The sequence below is a fragment of the Gekko japonicus genome, unplaced genomic scaffold (assembly GCF_001447785.1).
Source record: "Gekko japonicus isolate JY-2015 unplaced genomic scaffold, Gekko_japonicus_V1.1 scaffold2485, whole genome shotgun sequence".
Taxonomy (NCBI): domain Eukaryota; kingdom Metazoa; phylum Chordata; class Lepidosauria; order Squamata; family Gekkonidae; genus Gekko; species Gekko japonicus.
The window spans coordinates 190,124-209,481 of record NW_015162025.1 but is presented as its reverse complement, the minus strand read 5'-3'; the positions used below and the strand labels follow the sequence as shown (position 1 = coordinate 209,481).

The 19,358-nt window shown below is 39.7% G+C and overlaps 1 protein-coding gene across 3 annotated transcripts in view; it reads right to left on the bottom strand.

Moving 5' to 3' along the window:
- Positions 1 to 4,000: 4,000 nt before the first annotated feature.
- BICD2 (bicaudal D homolog 2 (Drosophila)) overlaps positions 4,001 to 19,358 on the bottom strand; it is a 129,689-nt gene continuing 114,331 nt past the window's right edge. The window contains exons 3-8 of one of the 3 annotated variants that reach the window (XM_015405513.1): positions 18,845 to 18,997; positions 17,841 to 18,293; positions 15,464 to 16,483; positions 13,998 to 14,149; positions 7,840 to 8,050; positions 4,001 to 4,399 (exon numbers count right to left, since the gene is read on the bottom strand). In XM_015405513.1, coding sequence (XP_015260999.1) covers positions 4,394 to 4,399; positions 7,840 to 8,050; positions 13,998 to 14,149; positions 15,464 to 16,483; positions 17,841 to 18,293; positions 18,845 to 18,997 — 1,995 coding nt within the window. In that variant the 3' untranslated portion in view covers positions 4,001 to 4,393. Of the gene's footprint in view, positions 4,400 to 7,167; positions 8,051 to 13,997; positions 14,150 to 15,463; positions 16,484 to 17,840; positions 18,294 to 18,844; positions 18,998 to 19,358 lie in introns of those variants that run through there. The other 2 variants (XM_015405514.1, XM_015405512.1) reach the window with 2 other exon arrangements.

The following is a 19,358-nucleotide window of genomic DNA, read 5'->3' as shown; positions in this document are numbered from 1 at the left end:
GACAGGTTAGTAAGACTAGAGATCAAGTCCCACACCCTAGATTAGGCTGGCAGCCAACATTCCTCATCTAAAATGGGATCATCCCCCTGTATGCCACAGTGAACTCTCTAGTGGAAGGTACTTTTAAAGGAGGAAGGGCAAGGTATCTTCCATAAGCTATAATTCTTTAAAGTATAATAATTCCAAGGAAGTCTAGTGTTTCTCTTACAATAGGAAAGACTGTTTCACTATGTATTACTTGTATTTTTGTTAAATCCAATATAAGAAGTTGGGTTTTTTATACTCTGCTTTTCTCTATCCTAAGAAGCCTCAAAGCGGCTTATAATTGCCTTCCCTTCCTCTCTCCACAACAGGCACCTTTGTGAGGTAGGTGGGGCTGAGTGAGTTCTGAGAGAATGGTGACTGGCCCAAGGTCACCCAGCAGGCCTCATGTGGAGTGGTGGGGAATCAAACCGGGTTCTGCAGATTACAGTCCTCCACTCTTAACCACTGCACTAACCAACCACGGCACCTTATTTGTTCAAGGTCTTCTCAAGCAATAGCTTTTGGTAATCTACTCAGACGCTTGTGAAGTGCTATCATATGTGCATGTATATAGAAGTATTATATAGAAAAGTATTAACTATGCAATGACATATCACAGATCATAAACATTTGCAGTATGCCGAAGGGTGTTTATAATGTACTCAACCTTTATTCTAGCCATAAACCTAGTTAAATTACTTACTTTTCCCTGATCTATATTGTGGACCTCTCTCTAAGGATCCTTTGAAGCACTGCATGGCAGCACTCCCAGGACTGCCATGGAAAGTTCAGATACAATGCAAAACAAGGGTTCATTTGTAAAAGCAGGATTTGGTTCACACGTGATCATTCAATTCCTGTTTCCTTTGGAAAATGCTGGTTGCATCACTCTTTCTCCCACAGAAACTTGGTTTGTTCCCTGACTTGTATTATGGTGAAGGAAGGACCAGGGAAACAAGCCAGCACTAAACCAGGATGTCTGTGCTTGTAGAGCACACAAAACCATGCTTAAGGCTAATTGTGGGTTGCCCTGACCTGGATAGCCCCAGGCTAGCTTGATCTTGTCAGATCTCAGAAGCTAAGGAGTCCTGGCCAGTATTTGGATGGGAGGCCACTAAGGAATACCCGGGTCATGATGTGGAGGCAGGCAATGGCAAACCACCTCTAAACCTCTTTTGCCTTGAAAACCCCACAGGATCACCATGAGCCAGCTATGACATGACAGAAAAACAAAAACGCCCTGCGCGTTATAAACATCATTTAAAATCTCGGTTTGGTGAGCCCTAAATGACCCTAGCTAGTGAAGTGGCCCATATACGGCCTTATGTACAATTAAGTTCAATTAAACCATGGCTTTGAATGATAGTCGACGTCATGTTGCATCTTCTATAGTGCTGATGAGAAATCTCTTTTGGTTCCTTGTTGGGAATTGGTGGCTGTCTTTAAAATTACAAATGGTCTGAATAAATAGGACAATGTTCTGATGAAGATTCACTCAAAATGGACTTTGGCTGGCAATCCATCTGTTTGTTCTTTTGTACACTTTCTATGTGTTATACTGCCAATCAGTTTCTACTGTATGCTTTTCTAGTTATAAAACTATTAGTGGTATATTGAACATTGTTTATAATTGTATGCTCATTATATATATTTTTTCTCATATTGTGGGTCAGGTGATGTACAACCCTATTTTTGAAACACCTTCTTGTACTTTTGTACTTTGCTTCTGCATTCAAGGGTGTTACTTTTCCTTTCTAAGCCAAACAGAGAACATGCCTGAATGACATACTGTTTGTGACCAAATGTAAACACCTTTAAATTAATTTCTCCCACTGAAAAGGACTTAAAATGGCTGGCTAGAACATGCCCAGAAAGTGTAAAGAGGCCATGAAAGGGAACTGAAACCTGTTAAAACATAAAAATGTTTACTTACACACACAGAGATAGATAGATAGATAGATAGATAGATAGATAGATAGATAGATAGATAGATAGATAGATAGATAGATATGGCCCAAGCGCTGGATGGGGGGGGGGGGCTAAGAGGTAGGAAATGGGTACATACCTGAGCTCTAACTGTCTATTGGGGGTTTCAAGTCTGGTATGCTGATCGTATATTTTATTTATGGTAAAATAATTCAAAAATAAATCAGGCATAATGTCTTCTTTCTCCTTTATTGATACTGCCAATGTGACTACCTTTACGCAGGTAGATTGCTTTCCTACACAACCCGCGCTTCTTTTTTTGATTAATTTGGAATTAACATTTGTTTTGCCTTCTACACATCCTAAAGTTATCAAATTAACACACAGTGTCCCTTAATCAGCTTCCACATCTTCCTGTTAAGCAATTACATCCACTTTTTCCAGGTCTGTGTAAAGGTTACTTGGCAAAGGGTACATGCATATAACAATAAAATGGAGACCAATCCACCACTAAAAGGTAATGCACATAAAAACATAATACAGTACTTTGACATTTCAAATAAATACCCACATAGAGATGTAATTTTAAACATAATATGCGTCAATACTGTAACCAAAAGATGAAAATATAAGTCCCCACTTCTAGGAATTATAAAGTTTTGTTCCAGCAAACAGAAAACTTTTCCCCATGACATTATTATTACAATTTTTACTTTTTTTTAAAAAAAGGAGGAAGCCCTTCCCCCCCAAAGTACCAATTTAATCATTCCAAGTAGCCTCAACAAATAGCACCACGACAAACAGGTACATCTTGTTGAGGCACATTACAGTTTCTGTTTCCTGAAATTACAATGATTAGATACAACATGCAAGAGAAAAATATTAAATGTTGTTGTCGACTTCTTCTTCTTCTTCACATTTGCAAACAATACTATGGTTAAACTGGATCCACCACCATACAAAGCTACCAGAACACCAAAAGTCCCAAAACATCCTCTGTACTGTAACCACAAATGTGTTAATACATCTTGCTTATTATTTTGTTCAATAAAAGCCATTTGGTTCACAAAGTATAAATCAGGTTTCATTTATATTTTGTTTTTTTCTTCTTTTAAGCCCCTGAATTTGCAAGGATTTGCAGGATGAAGTATCATTGACTAACAGAATTTTTTACAATTTGCGCATATATCGTCTCTATAGACGGTCTAGCCATTAAAAAAAATGTGCGATAGGGGAGTTCACTTTGCACTTATTGCTCCACATGGATCCCTTGGTTCCAAAACCACTGTTTCTGTTTTTCTTGGACAGACTAAACTAGCCTACGCTCTCCCTTAAAATTATGAAAGGCACTACTGGCAACAATTAAACAACACAAAGGCGCTGAAATAGAACACCCCATCACTGACAACTTTAGAATTTGTCTTCCTAGACTGTACCACAATTTGGCACAATAAAACAAAGTAGTAACAAAAACAATTCCAATTTGGAATTTAAGTGGTATTGTTGTACAAAATTCTGTTAACCAATCATACGACCATAACATCTTCCTAAAACCCAGACTATTCTGGAATTTATAGGTAACACTAAATTTTTTTTCAAGTGCCTATAACTGTTTTAACCAGAGCAAAGTCAAGTTTTCTTCTTGTTACATTGAACTATTCCTAAGAATAATAATACAATATGAAAAAACCCCAGAATTTGAATACCCTGGATTTCTCAATTAACATGGCAGTTAAAATCAGTAATTTAAAAACAGATAAAGCTTAACATTTTATAATTAAAAAATGAGCAAAGAAAGTAAGCTGCTGATTCACAGCACATATATACTTTAAAAGAACCCACAGTTTGTGTTGAAGTTCTTTTCTTAAACACAGTGTAGAGCAAAACCAATATAATATATAACTCTGCCACATGCAGATGGAAAACAATAAAAACCATCAAGCACAAGTCCAAACTGGAGGGAGATTATTAGCATAAATCACTGGATTTTTTTTAATATATAAACTCTTCTACAAAAAGAATAAAAAGAAAGTAAATATCAAAATATTAAAAGTGCACAGGTTTAAACAATCAGACTTAAAAAAAAAACATGAATGCTCTAAGGAAACAAAATACCCATTTGAACATTTCTAGCAGGCCAAAGTAAGCCGCCATGGCAATTATTACATTATGAAGTAGGTTTTCTTCAGCATTTGTAAGGTTTCTTCCTGCAGCAGCATTTAAAGGTGTAAAGCTTTTTGTTTGTATCCAGACATAATTTGCCAAAAAAGGGAATTAAAACCCCCCCAAGCAGACTGAAAATTGTGTGGCTTTGCTTTAAAGGGGGGGATCATTATCAGTGGTTTCCATTCTTTGTGCAACAGGTTATCACCACTTCTAACCATATCGACACAGGCTAAGATACAAAGTTGCACAGTTGCAATGGTCTTCTCCAGGAACTACTCTACAGCTGAAAAGTGGAAAGTAAAAAAAATAATAATAACATTAGAGATTTTTCAAAAAGCTTGTTCATTATGCTTCAATTTAAGAACTAAAAGTCCATAGCACATTAGTCAGCTGAGGGGCTGTTAGTTGTCAAAGGTCAGGCAGCCATCTTAGCTTGAGTGTGCTTTCCAAGCATCTGAAAACAATGCTTCGATGCACTTGCCGGCTAGCAAAAGCTCTACAGGAAGAAAGTTCCTTACAAGTCCTGAATCAAGCTCTGCTGCTCAAGCAAACAGTAGACAGCAAGGAGTAGGCAAGAGAAGTTATCAACGAAGCTGTAGGCTCTCCAGAAACATGCAGGTCAGTGTCTCATGCCAGCCAATGCAGAGGATAGTAAATCATTCGTGAGAAAAGTTCTGCTCGCAGAGGTAGGTGATGGCTTAGTAAGTTTCCCATGCTGCATCCCAACCCAACAAAAGCAGACACTTTTAGATATTAACAGAAGTTAGTTTTAGGAAGCCGACAACGATTACAAACTCTGAACATCTGGAACGCAAGTTTAGACAACAGAAGCAGCAATTCACCTTTTGAGATTCTTTCTCTTTCTACCAAGGATTAAAACCAGTTGGACTCATATAGCTGCCACAAAACAGTAAGAGTGTGGCAGCATTGCTCCAGGAGGGGATCCAACAATCATGGCTACTTGTCTAACTTCCAGGCATAAAATGGTGCAAGAGCTCAGTTGGCTGCACCCCTTTGTGTAAAAAGGATGTAGAGGTGATGACGAAAACCATAAGTAAACCTGTGGAAAACCCTTGTACTGCTACAATGAGTGGACTACTGATAAGACACTGCTACCCTCGAACAACACTGACACTTCCCAATTTCTTTCAATTAACTTGAAAACCTGCCAATGCAATCCATTTCTTAAAACTTCCTTTTTCCTGTAAGTACTCCGCGCTACGAGCACCAGCAGGAAAAAAAAAAAGGATATGGTTAGCATTGTATTAACAGCTCCCCATTAATCTGGAAGCAAAAATAGCTGGTTGCTTCAAATGGAGCAAAACAGCATAGCATTCTAAATGCCTAGTTATTCTCCCTCCCACAGGCATTTTGTAAAAAAAAAGAAAATCACAGACAATGCAAGAATGAGGGAGGGGAGTTAAAAAGGCCTTTGGGGGGTTATTGTGCAGCAAAGAGGAACAAAGCAGGATTGAACATTGTTAAAAGGCGTTCTGCTTCTAAAAACATCAAAACCTGCTACATAGTAATATTAAAGCTCAAATTCCAGAGAATACAGTGTTTCCTGCAAAGGCAGTCATAAGTGAGGCATACGGAACCTGCCATTCTGACACTAAGCAATCTAATTTTGTTTTAAGAAAAGAAACCAACTCTCTTATGCTAGTTGACTCTTCAGTAATGTATTAGACCCAGATAATTCACAATTACTTTAAATTTAAGCAGATATATCAGGAGATATATATATCTTTCTAGATGCAAGATTCACAGGTCTCTTTTTGCAGATGGGAGAGGGGGCTTCCAATTTCTCGAGAGGTTCAAGCACCACGTGGTTTCCTCTGCTAGGAAAGCAGGTGGAGTGCCCCTTATCATCTTACAGTAACGCCGCTATACCCCTCAACTACTTTATAGGCAGAGTGGCAATACAGAGGAAGCAAACTGCTGATCGTCTACAAAAGAAATCACATTGTGAGATGAGGCAGACACCCAGGTTATTACTAGCATGGCTTGGAGGAATGGGGGAAGGGCGAGAATGTACTACTATAAACAGACACAGCTGTGCGGGCCTACATTACTTCCAACTAATATTCTAACCATACAACGTCATTTGAAAAGAGTACAAAATGAACAGGGCTTTACATTGAAATGAAGTTTGAAACTAGGCACTTTTGAATCTTTCTGGGGTTTTTTTCCTTTTTCACAGAAATATGCCTTATTGTGCTCTTTAGATTTACCACAATTTTAAAAGCATCATTTCACCCCCCAGTCTTGTATCATTACTGCTTTTATAGGCACCAATTATGAAGTACACTTTTTATTATTCTTATTAATAACATATTGAAATTAAGTGGCTAAAAAGGCCCCTTAAAAGTTCAATGGGTGGGCAAAGTATTTTTTCAAAAAAATACATATATCTAACCTACTTCATAATTATGTTTCAGCAATAATAAACTGGTTATTTAATTTCCTGTGCCTAGAATGTAGAGCCCTGTGAAACATGTGCTTGCATAAGAAATGCAGTATATTTTGTTATTTTGTTTCGCTTAAAACAAAGTCAGAGCTCCGTAAAGCTATCTGACTAAGCCTTAATACTGACAGGTAAAAGGAACCGCGTTGCAACTTGACAACACTATAACATATTCCAATTAAGTGTGTACACAAATACCGTGTAGATAGCATAATAAAGGGCACGATGAAGTCCACTGATTGCAATTGGAGACAGTTCAGCTCATCTTTAAGTCTCTCAGTGAAATCAACAGACTTGGAGCTTAATTTTGGCTGAACAGTGCCTGGTGTATTCTACCCAGAGCATGATACGGCCAGAAAAAACATGATAACCCCAGAAATCTTTGCAGTAGATGTTACTATCCCACCGCATAACTTTTCTGAAGTGCTGAGATCCTAATTTTGTTTTTTTTTTAGCATTAAGTTTCACTCCAGAATGAATAATATTGCATATCTTCTATGTGCAATTTTCTATAGGTTAATCCTCTGAAGCTGAGCATAAACATTTCAGAGGATCTCAAAATCTACTCTCACTCAAGTTGTTCTGGCTTTTGCAGCTTATAAGAAAGCTTCTGGACTTTGAAAAGTGGAGATAATGCAAAGCAACCCACTGCCACTGCAGCAACTTTTAACTGGCGTTTGATTTCTGAAGTCTCTCCATACCCAGGTTATGCACCTAATTACAAGTGATTCTTTTCACCACTTCTCAAATGTATTAAACAAGGTGATGCTTGTTGCCAGAGAAATTATCTCCACCATGAAGCACGCCTCTAACCCAGGGGAAAGGATCACATTTGTGCTATACAAGCTACAGTTAATAACACCAGATGCCATATACCTGGTGTGCACTTTTAACACTTACCCATAAGACAGCAAAACCATGCTCGCTCCTTGTGGAAACAGCCGAGGACTTTTCCACTGCTTAACTGGTTAACAGCATTACCCCTGCCCCATACTTGTAATTCAGTTACAGTTAAGACCACTATAATACAACCTGTATTACATGGTTTAACAACATACTAGTACAAATCCACTCATCACTGCAACATTAAAATAGTGGGGATTTATGCTGACACTGAACAGCACAAACGTTAGATACACATTTATGACCTTCTACCTGCCTCCTTAGTCGCAACAGATCTTATATTTCTCACTGCAAAAGACCTGGTTATTGAGCACAGACCCTTCAGATCTGTCTCCGCAGGATCGTATATGACTTACACTGGGGTTACTACTCTTGGCTTTGGAAGTGGATTTTGTGCGCACCCTTTTGGCTTGCTCATGATCCAGCTCAAGATGCTCAAGGCGCTGTGTCAAGGCCAGCTTCTGCTGAATGGCCATGCGGAGCAAGGAGTTCAGAGTCTTCTTCTCATCTTCAGCAGCAGCAAGCTGGCGTTGCATTTCATCCAGTTGGGTGACGTATTCATCGCATCTGCAATACAAAAACACTTTTAAGCAACACAGCTTTGGAACAGGGGGATTTTGGGGCCACATATTACATTCAGACAACTGTTGTGATTTCCCTGGCCTTTAGAGTGACAAAATGTATCATTCAGAGCCCAAAAGTTGCCAGGGCAACAGTCCCCATACATGTTGATTCTCGGCACATGGATGATGTCTATTTGTATACATTACCCAAGACTATCTGTTTCCAAAACAATTCTGTCCAGAATTTCTGGTTTCTAAGATAAACGCTCTTTACACGAGGCACAATTCTGACATGGAATGGCATTGAGTGTTTAGCTTCTCACCCATACAATCTGAAATTGTACAGGATATCTTGATCAGGATATCAGTCAAGAAACTGATATTGAAAATGGCCTTAAGACTTCTGCTACAGTAGGTTATAAGTTTGTCAGAAGTGAAATTAAACTCTAAATCCTAATGTAAATGTTATCTTACAAAGATATAAATCCTTGGCTGGATCTAGAACAAAGGATGCAAAAAAGACCACCAATCTTCACAGCTTTCCCCTCTCCACAACAGCTATCTTTTACCTCAGGAAAGTATTCCCAGGGCTGTGAGACCCGCATGGAGCCATGCAAATTGGGAGGCTGTACTGGGGAGAAGGAAGGGGGTGAAAAAGTTCCCTACTTCCTCTTCCATCAGCGAAACTCTGCTCACAGAAGATGGAGTGATTTCACCCCATTCACCTGCTTCACTGCAGCCTCCCAACCCACATGACTTTTACTCCATGCAGGTCCTACAACCCTGGGAATAAACTTTCCCATGGTCAGAGAAGACTGCTGGGGAGAAGGAAAAGATGGGTGATCACCAGCAAACCACTTGCATGTTACAGGTCTCATAATGCAGTCATTCCACTACTGAATTGTCTCTTTATCCGTCTATCCTGAAGTACAATTTAATTCTCCTCTTAGCTACCATTCCTGACCTTCAGCCCTTAACAATGAAGTCCGCATTGTGGCAGCATTTTTAAAGAACACTTATAACACTGATCTTGCGCATTAGTTAGCGCAACACACTGTAATTATTGTTTATTAACTTTTCCTTTCCAGAAGGCAACTGTAATGTCTTACATAAAACTTCCTTTTATGTTTTACATAAAACTTACACCTGCAAACACATACACAAGCCCTTTCTTAATACCAGTATTTTACCCTAGAATAAGAGAACACCTTTGAGCTAAACATTCTGCTTTTCCCTCACCACAGAGGAAAAACAGCCAGTCATTTAGAAGGAAGGACTTACACATCAGAGAGGCACCTCGGAAAGCCCCATTACTTTTTCCCTTTTAGAAATTAAGCCTGTGATATCCCATTGCAAACATGCTTCAAAGAGGCCTGCTGTGATGTCAGCCTCCTCCCCAGCTACCCAAATTGTGTGTCAAGTCCCAGTACTAAAGGGAAAGTGACAATTCAGGGATGTATCAGACGCTCCGTACTTGACACACTACAGAACTCTTTAGCTTCGAAGTCTGCATGTTGTAAGCGTTAGACAGGAGTCCCAGTACCATCTTCAAGACCACCAAGACTTTGTAGGGTATAAGCTTTCAAGAGTCAAAGTTCCCTTCAGCAGATTAAAAAAAAAAATCCTTGGCCCCGGTCACACGAGAGGTTTTGGGCCGGGAGAGGGACGGATTGGGGGCGCAGAAAATGGGCGCGATCCCACAGCAACATCTGGGAAGCGTGGCGCACCCGTTCCCGATCCGGCCCTTCCACCCAAAACCCCGCATCAAAAATAAACCACCTACCTAGGTGGTTCTTTGGGAAAGGGCGCATCAAGGCCGGCGCGTCCTTCCACCGGCTCATCCCCGGCTCCTGGCCGAACTGCGCATGCTCAGACGTGCGCAGTTCGGCAGCCTCCCCCTCCCGACGGTCGCTTCCTCCCCGGCATCTGATCATGCCGGGGAGCAACGGCGCCGCGGCTCAGGAGATCCATGGGATCCCGCCGCGGCGTCTCTATTTTGGTGCGGCTTTTAAAAGCCACACTTTGCCTGGTTTTTTTTCCTGCCGTGTGGCAGGGACCCTTGTATCTGACAAAAGGAGCTTTGACTCTTGAAAGCTTATACTCTGAACACCTTGGTCTCTAAGGTGCTACTGGACTCAAATCTAGCTCTTCTACTGCGGAAAGACACTAGCTACCCTCTTGAAACTACCGGCATGTTATAAATTGTCCTGGCTCCAAAACGAGAATGGTGACCATGAGTGATTCATCATCATATTCCGCTACAGAGCACACCCCTGGAATTCTAAGCTTAGAACAATCGTGGGCCAAAAGCTCCTTTTCGACTCCTTTTGTGTTAAACAACCACAACAACCTATTTCTTTCCCTGGGAGAAATGGGAACCTCACAGTCAACTACTTACATTCCTGCCGGATAAATGCTGCTTTAAAATCTGAGAGAGGAAAATCGACATACATTTCTTCTTGATTGCTCCTAAAAGGACCTGAGAAGCCAGTAGAAACATGAGCACTGCAGGAAAGAGAGTACAAGCCTCCCACGCAATAGGCTATTCGCATCACCATTCAGCTTGCTGTTACTGAAGCCCCAGCTTGTCAAAGACTGTCACGTGGACCACCAAATGGGATGGCGGCACAGCAACATGACAAACAGGAGGAAATGACATCATCTTTATGGTGCGTGTTTCTTTATGAGCTTTACTGTATTTCTCCAAGGTTACTGTATATGCTCTACATTTTAAAGACAATGTTTGTGAATGGACTATTGTGAGTACTTCTATAGAAAAGCCAATTATGCAATTTTTTAAAAATCTAAGATTAGGTATTGACATGCTGTCAAATTAAACTGCAGGCTGGGTTTGCTCAGCAATGAAATATACTATATAGCATGGTATTTCCATGTAGCCTGCACTGACAGTATGCATCATACAAGACAGTGTTCCCCAAATTATACCCATGATGGCTGCAGGTATCAGCCCCCACTCCCCAATAAAACAGCCTGCTTGATTTTAAAATCTTCCATTTCTCCAGCTGCGAAAGTAGGTATCAATCTACAGTCATGGGAAACACTGGGAAGGAAGCATATCCTAATATTTCCCACAGTCTAACATTCTTTACTTCTTTCCATCCCAACAACACCGGTTTCTTGCACACACATTAGCTGGAGAAACCTGGTGTCTATGAGAAGTGGGCATGCGCCAATGGGATGCTCGAGGGTTTTGGTGAGGAGCGAAAGGGACTGTTTTACAGCATGCCTGAAGGCTCTCACTAATGGCCTTAGGTGTGCCAGAGCTAAACTCCCTCTCCTCCACAGGCATCTGTACTATGTACAGTTATTTATACAGTGTTAAATAATACCTTATAGATGTGCAGCTTTTTCAGTGGCTAGAATGTTTTTCCTTCAATAGCTTCTCATGCTGTGAGCAAAGCTAGTTTACTAAACTACTGCACTAGTACAGGAGCCAAATGTAAAATAAGAGAGCTTTCATGCCTTTCATTAGGGTTTTGAACATTTTTCTATTTAATGACTCCAATAAACTAAATAGATATAAAGTGTAGTTCTAAAACTTTGGTGTTATCACATTCTGACCTCTTAATGATTAACCAGGAAAATCAGAATGGAAGGAATGTTATTACTGTACCATGTTTTATATAAGAAACACAGCATAACTTTTGAATTCTTATGGCTATAAGAGGGAAAAAAACTTGAGAGGCTGACAAGGAGGCAAGCTTAACTTCTAATTATTCTTTTAAAACTGTTAGAAGGTAACGTGTCCAAGCTAAATCAGTTTCAAAAGCATTTCAGCAGTAACATTACTTATTAATAAGGGCTACGTGTTGTATCTATTCATACATGTTTAATAATTTTAACTCTATCATGTGCTTGCAAAATAGTTAATTAATCCCAGAACATTTTCCTGTCAGCGTTTTAACTATGGCCTAAATATCACACATGATCTTTACTTGACAGTGTCATCTGCCATAAATTATTCCAAAGAACTACTTTATAGCTTCACTCATAATACTTGCAGTAATTTCTCCAAAAAGCAGCAATGTGCAGTAAAATGGGGAGATATCCTTCAGATCCTTTGGAGATACTTTCAGCTACTTAAACTTCAATTAGCAAAGATGCCACTGTAGATTCCCAGATGCAGATTACACTTGGTTTCCCCCACAAACCACCCAGACCTACCAAAACATCTCATGGAAGCAAGTAATAAAATGTGCTAGCTTCCTGAGCTACGGGAGGACCAGGCCCTCCTGCATTTAGTCTTCTACTCTTCCTCTCAGAAGCTTTGCCAATTTAATTAGAAATAGTAAGATCAGATTTACTCAGAAGTATGCTCTTATAGTTTAATGAGACTTGCTTCCTGGTATGTAAACTTAAGACATCAGCCTAAATAAAATTTAGAAAGCTTTCATAATTTTTCTTTGCAAGTCGAAATATTACATCAATAGCAATTAGATTGTCATTTACTGTCCCAAATGTGAGAGGTCACAATTCTACAAAGTCTGGTGCACTCTGTTATAATAGAGAAATGAAGGATGCCTGAGTGTCAGGGAAAATATACTTTCCTGGGAAACACAGCAACAAACTCCTCAGATTTCAGGTCGAGACAACATGAGTTTCCTTTACATTTTACTGGTGTCTGTACACTTTTCCCTTTTATCTAGAAAAATAAAACTAATGCACTTCTAGTCAAAGGTAATACTTTCTCACAATACAACACTACTGGGGAGGAAGTCACTGTCTTCTAGTATGCTACCACAGTATCTTCTCAAATTCTGAGAAAAGAAATGGGGGATTTTAAAAATGTCCATTATTTTAACATAGCACACTTCAACAGATGGTACAAAACTCCATTTCAGTATAAAATTGCTCTTGCCAAACTTTTTTTTTAAAAGAAGAGGTAAGCATTACCTTAAGGCTCACACATAGCTCTTTCTCCCCTTGTGGTTTGTGAAAATTATATGGGTTAGGCATGTAAATTATTGTCACATCAAATGGCTATTGTTAACATCTGCTTGGTCCCTCTTGTATTTGCCAAAGTAGCACCATTGGCTTATCTCTTCCCAGGAGTCGTATTATCATGTTTCATTCAACACCCTATCTACTGTCTTTTCTGTTTTCCAGAGGCACTAATCCAGAGGTTTTTTTAAGGCATGTAGGCATGTGGTGGAATGTTCTTCCTAATTTCCATTCTATTGTGTCCCCAGACATTTTGATCTTTTTTAACAGGAAGCCTATGATAAACAGTGATTTGTAAGATTCAAAGGTTTTTTTTAAAGAAACGTTTGTAGCATGTAACGTACCCCCATATCTTCTAGCAGCACCACATATATGAATGAGAGAAACAAACTTCATGCATTGTACTTCAGTGATTAAAGTATTAAATCAAGCAGCAAAAGAAACACAACCCTAATACATCTTTCATCCACCTTTCACATATGCCAGTAACTGCAATTCTAAGTAAAGTTGCACTCTTCTATGTCCATTGAAGTAATTTCAGTTTAGAAGGCCTAAGCTGTGCTCTGGACTGCACTGGGGGGGGGAAAGGATCATTGCCAAATTACAACTTCACCTTTCAGTATGCTCTAGGCATTTACTTTATATTTTATTTATATTTTATATTTTTTTAAACCAAGTTATGGTTGTTCCCATTAGCAACACCTTTTTTTATTTTCACAGTACAATGTATATGCATTCAGCCTCAGGGTTTTCTTTTGTGTTTATGTTTTACAGAATTGAAGAAATGTCTCTCATATTTGTGTAAAAGAAAAAAAATGGATTTTAATATTAAAGTATAAAACTTATCTCTCCCTCCCATTCACTCATACACACACCTTAGTTCCATCGTGGACTAAGCTCATATTTTGCCATTTCCCAGGGATGGTACTTTAGCGAGTTCTATTTATTTCCCTCGTAGTTAACTTCTGTTGAATTTTTGGCACACTTACCTGGTAGCAAACATAGCCCTCAGAGAAGAGAAGGTAGCAGCATCTTCTTTTAAAGCCTTCAGTTCATTGCGGAGCTTCATCATGGTCTCCGTAACCATGGCCTTTTCATTTTCATATTTGCTTTTTAAGTTGGCAAGGGCAACTTCTGCCGTCTGTTTGTTTATCAGAAAGAGGGAGAACGAGAACGATAAAACATTAACAGTTAAGGGAATTTTTCACAAACCAGTTGGATAAAGAGCCTTTCAGTTGTTCTTCTATCAAAACAATGGCTTGGCAACAGCAGTCACTGTTCTCTAACACCAATGAATCCAATCATATTCCATTGGGAAAACTCTTCATAATTCATCTAAATCAAGCAAGAAAAAAGATAATGCAATAGGAGTCGAAGGATGTCAGACTCTTTGCCACCACAACAGCTGTGTGAAGATTGACCAGGCCTTGAAAGCAAAAGACTGCCAGCAGTCCTTTACTTTAGGTTGCTGCTTCTTTGAGGTACAAGATTCCCACGGAGCACCTTTGTAACATAAATACATATTTCAGACTCTGCTGTATCACACAGGAGAGGATCAGCAGCATACAGGTGAGAGCTAACAAAGAAAAACACTCCTCTGAAGCTACTGTGGAAAGAAAGGACTATAGGACACAGATCAATTTAAACATTACATTTTATATGTGGATACTGCCAGAAAGAATTTATCTGTGATGGTGAGCAGAATACCAATGTATCGGGTAGTACTAGCCAGTTTGGTGTAGTGGTTAAGTGCGCGGACCCTAGTCTGGAAGAACTGGGTTTGATTCCCCACTCCTCCACTTGCTCCTGGCTGGATGACCTTGGGCAAGCCATAGTTCTGATAAGAGCTGTTCTTGAAAAAGAGAAGTTTCTGTCAGAGCTCTCTCAGCCTCACCTACCTCACAGGGTGTCTGTTGTGGGGAGGGGACGGGAAAGGAGATTGTAAGTTGCTCTGAGACTCCTTTAGGTAGTGAAGGGTGGGGGTATAAATCCAATCTCCTCCTCCTCCTCCTCCTAGTTCAACACTCTAATTACCAGACTACAGTGGATCTCAAGTGGGGTAACTAACTATAACTCACTGTCCTTGATTTTAAGGACATCTGAGAAAAGCAACTGTTGCCGCTAAATTATTTATTGTGTTATACACCATCTTGGAAGTTTATTTTTTTTTTCCAAGGAGGGTGTATAGGTGGTTGAATGGCTGAATAGATATGCAGATTTTTTAAAAAATGAAATAGCACTGATTGATGCAAAACTTGCTACAGGGAGGCTGATCCACATAGTGATTATAATGTGTAGACAACCATATGTGAGTCAATAGGAAAGGCTGGCATTTATTGAGGCATGAAGCAGCATCTGGCATTTAAAACCACTGAATGGTAGGGTTAGGGTTAAATGAGAATCTGAACACTTCTGGCAAAACTGCAGAAAGTTACTATCTATATAGATTGCTCACCTGCTTGTTGGCCTTTAGAACAGTTCTCAGAGTTGCGATTTGCTCTCTTTTGGTGCTCAACAGAGATTTCAGCTTCAAGATTTCCTCCATAAGGGCTTCTTTGTCTTTGTCCACTACTGGCCCAAGTTCTTGTGTAGTCACCCGTTGCCTGGACAACTCTGTTGTTCTATCTACAGCGGCCTGCAGATGCTTTATCTGGTCACGAATTATGGCAATCAGATTGTAAATGTTCATTGGTTCCTTCCTAGGATCTGATACTGGTGATGGGAGAGATGACACTGGTGATGGACTGCTGTCACCACTCCCATTTTCTGATTTTCCTAAGTCTATGGACAACAAGCCTTTCGACAGCAGGATTGGTGACCTGCGGCCTTTGCCTTCTGGACTGGTGCGTCCTCCTTTACCCTCTTTGTAGTAATCCAGCATCACCCGGTTTGGAGTTTCATTGTTGCACATACAAACATGATGGTACAGGTTAGCTAGCTCTTCACTGAAGGTGACTAGTTCATCTTGGGCAACACTAAGACTGCCTTGAGTCTCCCCAGCAACATCACTGACTTTCTTGAGTTCCTTCTCCAGTCTGACTACCTGCTCCCTATCTTGCCTACTAGATTTTTCCAGTGAGGTGATCTTTTCTGTCAGAGCTTGAGTTTCTGTCTCATACCTGTTCTTCTCCTCTTCATACTTGGACTCACATTCCTCATATTTGGCCTTAAGGACTTTAAGCTCTTCTTTCAAGTCGCTTATCTCTGCCACAGCCACTTTATACTTGCATTCCAGAATCTCTGGGCCATTGATGTCAACCTCATAATAATCTCCATCTTCATGGCTGTCACGTTCCTTTTCATTGTCAAGAGCTGACTGACGTTCCTTGCTGACCTGGAGCTTCTTCATGGCATTCAGGTTCTCTGTGAGCCTGCCAACTTTCTCATGTTGCTCTGAAAGGGCTCCCCGGGTATTCTCCAGCTGTTTCTGAGACTCTTGAAGTGTGGAGAACAAATTCATTTTTTCCCTTTCCATCTGCAGTTAATAAAGAATCAATAATGATCTATTCTATTTTAACACCTGACATAACTCAGAGGCAGAGCACATGCTGTATATATATAAAGGTCCCAGTTCTTAACTTTAATGTCTCCAGCTGAATACAGCCAGTGCCTGTCAAAGTAGACAATTATGGATGAACCAGGGAGCTGATTCTGCATAACTCATGTGCATTCTTGCAGCTAGCTATTGTACCTATGGATGCATCAGCCAAAAAATCAATTGCTATTCTACTTAGCAATGTTCAGATCGGTGTGGCCCCTCGGAAGAATCTGGGCCTACAATACATTCAAAGTGTCAATGATCATCATGCTGTGCAATTCACATTATTTCTCACTTTCTTCATTGATAATGGAGCACACAGTTTGTGCATCAATGAAGAAGGCAGGCAGCTGCAAAAAACAGGGGACATTGCTAGACACATCGATCATTTCATGTTCCGAATGCATTTGCAGTCCTTGGTTGTTCATGTCTAAGAGAAAAATTAACTTGAGGTGACACAGAACCTTATCTTCCTAAAGAAAGATAGTGAAAGGTAAATCCCAGCGTGTACACTTAAATATATGTTTGTGGAAATGAAAACAAAGCTTACTTTGTAAGCAATTTTTTAAAACTTCCTACAGAGTTCACAAGCATTCTGTATGTTCCTCTCTCTTAATTAAATATGATCCACCACCAGTTCAACTTGAAGTCAGAAGAAACTTCATCAACCATTACAGTGTTTGAAAAAAGTTGTAAGGCACTACAAAATAAGCTAATAATACAAAATTAAACTATCAATATTGTCTGCTTCCACATTAATATATGGCTTATATTCTCTAAGACATAAAAAGAGTCTATCCACTCATAGTCTGAACTATGCTATTAAATATTAAAGGGGTCTCTAAAGGATTTACCACTCAGGGCATTTTGGCGTGCTGGGCAAAGCACATGATAGGTATGTGACTTTCTTCTTCCCTGTGGCAAATATAATCTCTTTAAGTCTGCTTGCAGAGTTCCCTGCACAAACAAAAGTCACTGACCATGGGGCAACTGTCTGATAAAACAAAATATATTTTAACTTAAAAATAATAATAATATGAAGATCCAAGTATAGGCTGCCAAAATGTAGTTAGAGGTTCAGCATCTGATACTGTCACTTAATTCACAATATGGGAAAGCTAATCTATTTTAAACACATACATTTAATTGTATAACCTCAACATCTAAGTAACAACCTCCATATCTAAGCAATGTCACATTCATGTTTATCCATAGGTCCTTGAGACAAAAGGGACAAGTAGCGTATGTTATGGAAAAAGCTTGATTTGAGGAGGCTAAGGCTCTGTATATTTACCTGCATAAGTTGCTGTTTCAGCTTCTGAATTTCAGATATATTCAGCTCACTTAAGAGATCCGAGACAAGGCTAGGGGCTGGAGGGAAACTTTCATTTTTCTTCGGCACAGATGTTTTATTGTTGCCATTGCTGATTTTACTCAGGCAGTTTTGTTCAAAACCATTCACGATTTCATCATTATTGGGCTCTGTGGTTTCATCGCTGAACTTCAGTCCATCCAAGGAGATGTTCAACTGGCTGGTGTACATGGAATCATTGATATTCATATAATGCGACAGCTCCTTGCGGAGGTTATTCTTCTGTTCTCGTTCCGTCTTCAGGGTCTCCAAGGCCTCCTCAAGCTGGCGTTCAGATATTTCTTTCAACCGTATGGCATCCTCTAGCTGGCTGTTGAGGAATTCAGTTACCTCTTCAAGCCTCTTGATTTCATGCTTCAGCCCTTCAAACTCCACCTACCATAAAAAGTTTTCACATTAACAGGGAATGAGAGAAAAAAAAAGTCAAGAACTCTTCAAAGGAGGTAACTTTCCCGCCACAAATAAACTGAATATTGCCTAATTTTAACCTATTCAAGTTGCATTGCTGTACTTTTAACTGTGCTTTAACTTGTAACCTATTTCAAAGTTACCTTTAATAAACATGGATCAGACCAATGGTTTAAAAGAATCACCACTGTTGCTTTTGAACAGCAGATGCCTCTCAAATTTCAGGACAACTTTCTAACCTGTAAAATCTGGAGCCTGTTGAAGAGTGCCTGAGGAATAATACATGATATCCACGAATATATATTACGGCTTCTAACTGCTAAGTCATACAAGAAATGAGACAGTAAAATGTAGAGTTGAATTTCTGTGTTGAGGCAAAAAAATGGAATTGTAATGAAAGGAAAAGAACAGCCAAAGTGCTTTGGAGAATGGATGCTTGTGGAGTCAGTGGCAAACTATGGTTTTCCAAGCAGAAATGAATTTCACACCTCTGCAAGTAACGACATGTTCAAACTCACCTGATTCTGTTTCAGAACAGACACTTGTTTCTGCAGGCAGATGTTCTCCTCCTCAAGCTCGGTGTAATCTTGTAGCAAGCGGGCTTCTCGGAACTTGTACTCTTTGATGTCATCTCGCAAGCGGCCCCTCTGTACCTCCACGTTCTGATTCATCTGCAATGGTGAACATAACAAACAACCATGATGCATCTTTCCACAAGCAACAATGTGATATTTCAGGAATGAACCCACCTTTCCCTCACATTCTTGCCCAGAAAATGAAGTAATCAACACTTCTGGAGAAGGACTTTGGTTTTTTTTTAAAAAAAGATATCTGTACAAAGGCCATAATCTTCAAGCATTGGTTTTGAAACTATAAGCCCTTAGTTAGGTAATTCTTTGAAGTGGCCTTTAAAGAAACTAAAAGGTTGCTAGAATGAAAAGGCAAAAGACTTAACTGGAGCACAAGTGTATTAGGATGGATATAAAGAAATCCTTTTAAAATAAAAATGGCTCATCCTCTGTTTCTTAGACG